Source organism: Epithele typhae (genome assembly GCF_022376455.1).
Source record: "Epithele typhae strain CBS 203.58 chromosome Unknown BXZ73scaffold_432, whole genome shotgun sequence".
In the NCBI taxonomy this organism is placed as follows: domain Eukaryota; kingdom Fungi; phylum Basidiomycota; class Agaricomycetes; order Polyporales; family Epitheliaceae; genus Epithele; species Epithele typhae.
The window spans coordinates 1-6,117 of NW_025954623.1; the positions used below are offsets into that span (position 1 = coordinate 1).

The following is a 6,117-nucleotide window of genomic DNA, read 5'->3' on the forward strand; positions in this document are numbered from 1 at the left end:
CGGCCGACACCGCGACGCGGATGCTGTACGCTTGCCCAAGGTGAAGTAGTTACTCGCTGCGATTAGAACGCAATCAGTTCCATCGCAGAACATACGACGGTTGGGAGTGCTTACGGATGGTTGGGCGGAGTCCGAGTCAGTATCGGCACCGTCGTCCTCGTCATAGACATACAACGCGGGAACACCGGGAGGCTGTTACCCTTAGCAATCGGGTGACACATACGCAGACAACGACTTACCACGTAGGTGAAAGTGTCGCCCCACTCGTGACGCTTCTGCAGCCATTTGGGCATGCTTGGATAGCGCCTCTGCTGAGGCGTCATGTCATACTCCTTCTCTTTGGAGTAGATGATTGGAATGGCTGTGGCGACGTCAATATGGGTAGTGGCACTGATTAAACGTGATACGCACTGATGTATCCGGTGTACTCGTACTGAATGTACCGAACGTCTTTGAAGACTTCAAGTTCGCGCAACCACGGCGGGAACCAGTAGTCGGCGCATGCCATCGCACTCTGATCGAGGGAGAGATCTGGTACCTCGAGCCCGTCGTCGACGAACGCCAAGCGACACACAAGCACGTATCCCTGGGCGAGTTTTCCAGATTCGTCACGGACGCGATGTTCAATGAGGCTGGGGCAATGGATCCAGTTGTTGTCGTGGAAGTAAAGCGTTGCAGCAAAGGGGGCATCTTGGGGAGTGACGTCGGCGATGCCGTATGCTTTCATGACTAGATGATGGACGGCCTCGGAAGGAAACCAGAATCCACCGACGTGAACGGACATCGAGAAGGGGAGACGAGACGGTGGAGATAGTATGGATCTGAGTGGCGGTGGTGGGTCGGGCTCCGTCGCCTCGCGTGTTGCCTCGTGGCTGGCTTTCAGGCGGAGTTTTAATATGGCCACTATGGTCCCGCCGGTCAGCACTCGAGCTCGCCGCGGAGCAGCATCTCCAGTCGCCCCTCCGCGCGTGGTACACCGACAAACAGCGCGCCGAGTACACCTCTACTGCTATGCCCCAACCGGCTCCGCGTTCTTCGGCCCTCAGAAGACTCCCACTTGGTACGGACGCGGTGGCACCCCTCCGTGCGCTCTACGACTCAGGTGGCCGCACACGGGACAGCGCCGTCATTGTCGTGCGCGTGCGCGCCCATCTTGCAGGTCGTGCAGGTGCGCCCACGGCAGCTCGCGGAGGCGTGTGCGAGGCTCGTCGCCGCGAAGGTGAAGGGGCGCACGAGGACCAGAGAACGCTGATGAGTCCCCCGGCGGCTGGTGCGGCGGTCTTCTGGGGACCGAAGTTGAAGGTGGAGCATGTCCGGGAGTGGCAGTAGACGCGGTCCGCGGTACCTCGAGTGTGTACTCGCCCCGCTTACCGGAGTATCCCTCGCAGAGAGGTGAAGGGAGGTGCTGCTTGAAGCATATCGGGGGAAGAGCGACTCGTCGGCGTGGGTAGCACCCTGGGACGTCGTGCATGGGCAAACGACGTCGACGGCATGGTCGCATGGCAAGGCGCCATTGATCGAGGTTTCGCTCCATACGGCGAGCGCGGCGGTGTTTAGAGTTCATCATATCTATGTATGAGACTAAGAATCAAGATCGTGTGTTTAGGACTGGCACGGAGGGTTTGCGTACCGTTCTTGGTAAGGGTCGAAGCACTTCATCGGGGCGATCGGGGCGGGACCTCCGACGCCAACACTTGTGGGCAAACGTCTAACACCTCGTGCTGCACAAATCCACACAGCAACAGTGGAAGCGCATCGCGTTGTAGCTCATTCTGCTCACTCCGCTTGCACATGAGGACTTGCATTCGAGGAGAGTGGGCGTGACAGAGTTGCACGGGGCGACGGTGGAGAGGCTTTTATTAGGCGCCATCCGAGTCAGTGGCATGGGGAAACCGACGGCTCTTGGCACAAGCAACCAGGTCGGAGGGAGTAAAGCACGAGGGATCCCGGAAGTCCATAAGCATATAAAAAGAGGTGAATAACTATCAATAAGGATACATGCAGAGTGAAGGATAACGGGGACGCAAGATCTGGCTAGTTGGACGTACGGCCGACACGGCGACGCGGATGCTGGACGCTTGTCCAAGGTGAGGGAGTTACTTGCTGCAATTCGAACGACATCAGTTTCATCGCAAATTATGAGGCCGTTATAGGTGCTCACAGATGATTGGGTTGAATCCGAGTCAGTAGTGTTGGCGCTATCGTCGTCGTCGTAGACATACAAGGCGGGAACACCAGGAGGCTGTTACACTTAGCAAACGGGTGGCGCATACAGAGGAGTCAACGGCGTACCATGTAGGCGAAAGTGCGACCCCGCTCCTGACGCTTCCGGAGCCATTTGGGTATAGTTGGATATCGATTCTGCTGAGGCGCCATGTCATACTCCTTCTCTTTCCAATAAATGATTGGAATAGCTATGCGGATGTCAACAGAGGTAGTGGCACTGATCGAACGTGATACGCACTAATGTATCCGGTATACTCGTACTGAATGTACCGAACGTCTTTGAAGACTTCAAGTTCGCGCAACCACGGCGGGAACCAGTAGTCGGCGCATGCCATCGCACTCTGATCGAGGGAGAGATCTGGTACCTCGAGTCCATCGTCGACGAACGCCAAACGACACACAAGGACGTGTCCTTGGACAGGTTTGCCAGATCCGTCCCGGACGTGATGCTCAATGAGACTGGGGCAATTGAGGTCGTCGTTGTCGTGGAAGTAAAGTGTTGCGGCGAAGGGGGCGTCCTGGGGGTGACGTTGGCCAGGCCATAGGCTTTCATGAGCAGATGATGGACGGCGTCGGCAGGAAACCAGAATCCACCAACGTGAACAGACATGTTGTGCAGCAAAGGGAGGTGAGACGGCGGAGATGGCAGGGCGGAGGGAGATGTGAGTGGCGGTGGCTGATGAAAGCAGGAGTAAAACAGTTGTTTAGCGCCAATGTTCGATTTCGCCGTGTCACGTGTGGGTGTTTCTTTACGGCGGAGATTGAAGCACCGGCCCGGTCCTCCTTCCAAAACCACAACCTCGCGTGTGGCAGGCTCACCCCCAACCACCTTCCTCAACAATCGAACAATGGCCTCCTCGCGCTTGCATTGTTCCAGTGAGTATATAATTCTCCCCGCCGTTTTCGCACCGCCGCTCTCTCATACCCGCTCTCCTCTACCATCTCCCCTACAGACCAACCCCATGGGCAAGAAGCAGACTACGCCGCCCGGCGCGAAAAATACTAAGAAGGCTGAACCTTCCAATGCGTGCGTATTTCTGCATTTTTGCCGCCTTTATCGTCTCAACCACCCCCACTCCCCTTCCCTAGGCCACCCGTATCACCTCTCGTCTCCCTGACCACCCTCCCGACTCCGCTTGCTGTCCCGCCCACTCTCGGTGCCCTCAATGACGATATCATTTCTGTTATCACGGGAGTTATTGACTCTATGGTACGTTTTATACTTCATTAACCATGTGCATGGCTAAACATCATCGCTGTCCGCTCCTGCCTCGTCTGTTCAAAGTGAGTAGCTTGTTTATCATGTGGGTTGTAGTGCGCTAAACGTTGATGAACATATATAGGCCCGCGACCCGGAAGAGGAACGGTACAATTGACTCTCTCTTGACGGCGAAGCATCGTCTGGATATAATGAAGACTTCACTGGTGAGCACGCTTCTTTGGCTTATCCTGCCACACTCTCATCTTTCCTGGCTCTCGAAGGCAGCCCACAATGTCGCGGAGCTTCCTTTACTCCCCGCCTCTTCCGACGGAAGCGGTTCGCATGGCGCGTCTTCAACCACGGAAGTCTGCTTGGCCACCGTCCCCATCGACGCCGCGCCATGCGGTGCTCCATCGATAGCCTTGCCTGGAGCCGATCCGACTGCGGTGCTATCCATCGGCATCGCGCCTGACCCTGACCACTCCACGACCCAAGAAACACATCAGCATACCTCGGTAATATGTTTATATGTTTCATTAGTGCGTTGTTCTGACCACATTTCAGGCGTCCGCTGCCCAAGAGCCTTCCGAACCTGCCCAGGAACCTGACGTTATCGTCGACGGTCAGGTCAAGGAAGATTTGTTGCGCCTTCTCGCTGAATCTTGTGATGTATTCGTGCGTGTTCTTCACTCTTGTTTGGAATGCCCAAAGCTGATCCGGTCAAATGTCCAGAACAACAGGTGAGTCGCTATAGAACGACTGCCATGTCAATACTAAACACTCTTATACTACAGTAAGGAGCTCCGATCCGGGCTTGCTGACGAGATCAACGACTGCCTCGCGAAGCTCACCGAAACTCAAACCCTGGTCTCGTACCTCCTCGCGGATCCACCATCGCGCCCAGACGCTGAGGGCCCCACGGTACATATTCGCTTCAGGTCGTTCGTCATGGTATCGCTGACACTCTAACGCGCTTTCAGGACCACGTCGACGAAGTGATGAACCGTGTCCCGCCGTTCATCTGGTATCTCGTCGACCACATCACCCCAGACTCTCCCGAGTGCAAGATCGACGGTGTCACCCAGGTCCTGTACTCGTACGTTCTCACTCCGGAACAGCTGTGCTGGGTTCAAGTCCAGGCTACGATCTCCAGGCTCGAGGCGGTCAAACAGCGTGAGCGTGGAAAGCGCTCGAAACGGGGCGTACGAGGCGGGACCAAGGCTGAAGATCCTCCGTCGCTGGAAGAGCGGGTTATCGATCCGGAAGGCGTGGAGGCCGGTCCGCCAGCGGCCTCCACCCCCGCAGACACCATTTCGACCCGTCCGAGGCATAAGCATGCGTCGGGTCACCTTTCCTGCTTTGTTCCGGACGTTCTGGTTTCCGCGGTCGATGGCAGGGGTCGTCGGATCCGAGTTCTCCTGCTTGTCGAGAACAAGCGGACCGGCAACCCCATTCCCCAGCTCCTCGACTATGCCAAAGAGTTCCCCAATGAACTCGACACTGTTTTCATTGGTGTCAAGATTTGCGATAAAGGTATGGGTCTCCAGGCGATCATTCTGCGTCGCGAGAGCAACGAACAGAGAAGGTTGAAATTGGTTGTGATCCACGAAGATGGCAGGACCGAAGATCCTGCCGATATGGTAGACGTCGAGGGCGCCTATGTCCCTGTCCACAGCCGTTTCTTCATACAGACCCTGTTGGACGTTCTCGATCGTCACCGCAGCCACATGCAGGCGCCCAACTGAACTAATACTTCCCTCAATCAAGTACGTCTCGCACCGTTTTATCTATCCACACTTATTCATCGACTCCCAGATGGTAGGCTGTGCCGCTTTGCACTCATGCGTGCTCAATATCAACGTCTCAAGACAGCAGTCTATGCCCTCACTACGTCTTACGATTTCACACACTCATTTCCCTCCGTTATCATCTCACTATCTCACTCAGACACTCCTGTATCCATCTCACGCTCGTTGTATCTCTTCACCTGTATTGTATCACATTTAATCTCGTCAAATCTCGCTACTCTCCCCACGCTCATTTGCATCGTCTCTGCTGACTCCTATATACTAAAACCTTTTTTAATCATGCTCGTCTGATTACGGTGTGAACGTTTCTTGCTCCCAGACTGGTAGCGTAGTACCAGTGCGCTTTGCACTCGATTTCCTGGGTGCCCGACGCCCAGATTTGCAAGCCGGGGTGCGAAAACCGACCTTCGAGTAGTAAGTATTTCGACATGGGATAAATGTTGGAGGACATTTCTCGCGTGCACCACGAAACATTGAAACATACATGCGTGGCGTACACGAGTGAGGCTTTCAACGCCGTGCCATATTGTGAATATCGGCTCGAAGACGTGACCCTGCCCGATCTCCCACAGATCTTTCTCCGCTCTTCACCCTCGCCCCGAGGAATTCTCCGAGAAGCCCGCGTCCATCAAGACCCAAACGAAACGCCCTCCTACCCGTGCCGCAGCGCGCAGACGACTTCGACGACCGAGTCCTGGTAGTTCCAATCCTTGTCGTGGAGCACGACGCGGTGGGGGGCGAGCATCTCGCGCAGTCTGTCCGTCGCGTCCGCGGCGACATGCCTGACGGGGTGTCCGCCGCACAGCGCGGCCGTCCGGCGTACGTAGAGCACGTGGAAGGACTCGAAGTGGAAGCCTGGACATCTGGAAGGCGGAGGCGGCG

At 56.0% G+C, this 6,117-nt stretch overlaps 3 protein-coding genes across 3 annotated transcripts; 1 reads left to right on the forward strand and 2 right to left on the reverse strand.

Annotated features, from left to right (window-relative positions):
• Positions 1-114: 114 nt before the first annotated feature.
• On the reverse strand, positions 115-784 carry BXZ73DRAFT_85092 (uncharacterized protein; the record flags this gene model as incomplete). Its single annotated transcript, XM_048024003.1, has 3 exons — positions 115-192; positions 240-361; positions 412-784. Coding segments are annotated over 3 exons (573 nt in total), but the record flags the coding sequence as incomplete, so codon positions are not given.
• A 1,250-nt stretch (positions 785-2,034) lies between these two features.
• BXZ73DRAFT_85093 (uncharacterized protein) lies at positions 2,035-2,836 on the reverse strand (the record flags this gene model as incomplete). Its single annotated transcript, XM_048024004.1, has 5 exons — positions 2,035-2,103; positions 2,162-2,242; positions 2,293-2,414; positions 2,465-2,565; positions 2,628-2,836. The coding sequence occupies 5 exons, from the start codon at positions 2,834-2,836 to the stop codon at positions 2,035-2,037; spliced, it is 582 nt and encodes a 193-aa protein (XP_047870590.1).
• A 352-nt stretch (positions 2,837-3,188) lies between these two features.
• Positions 3,189-5,172, forward strand: BXZ73DRAFT_110871 (uncharacterized protein; the record flags this gene model as incomplete). The annotated part of the gene is made up of 7 exons (XM_048017364.1): positions 3,189-3,253; positions 3,316-3,436; positions 3,709-3,942; positions 3,992-4,102; positions 4,160-4,167; positions 4,222-4,348; positions 4,408-5,172. The coding sequence occupies 7 exons, from the start codon at positions 3,189-3,191 to the stop codon at positions 5,170-5,172; spliced, it is 1,431 nt and encodes a 476-aa protein (XP_047870591.1).
• Positions 5,173-6,117: the final 945 nt, after the last annotated feature.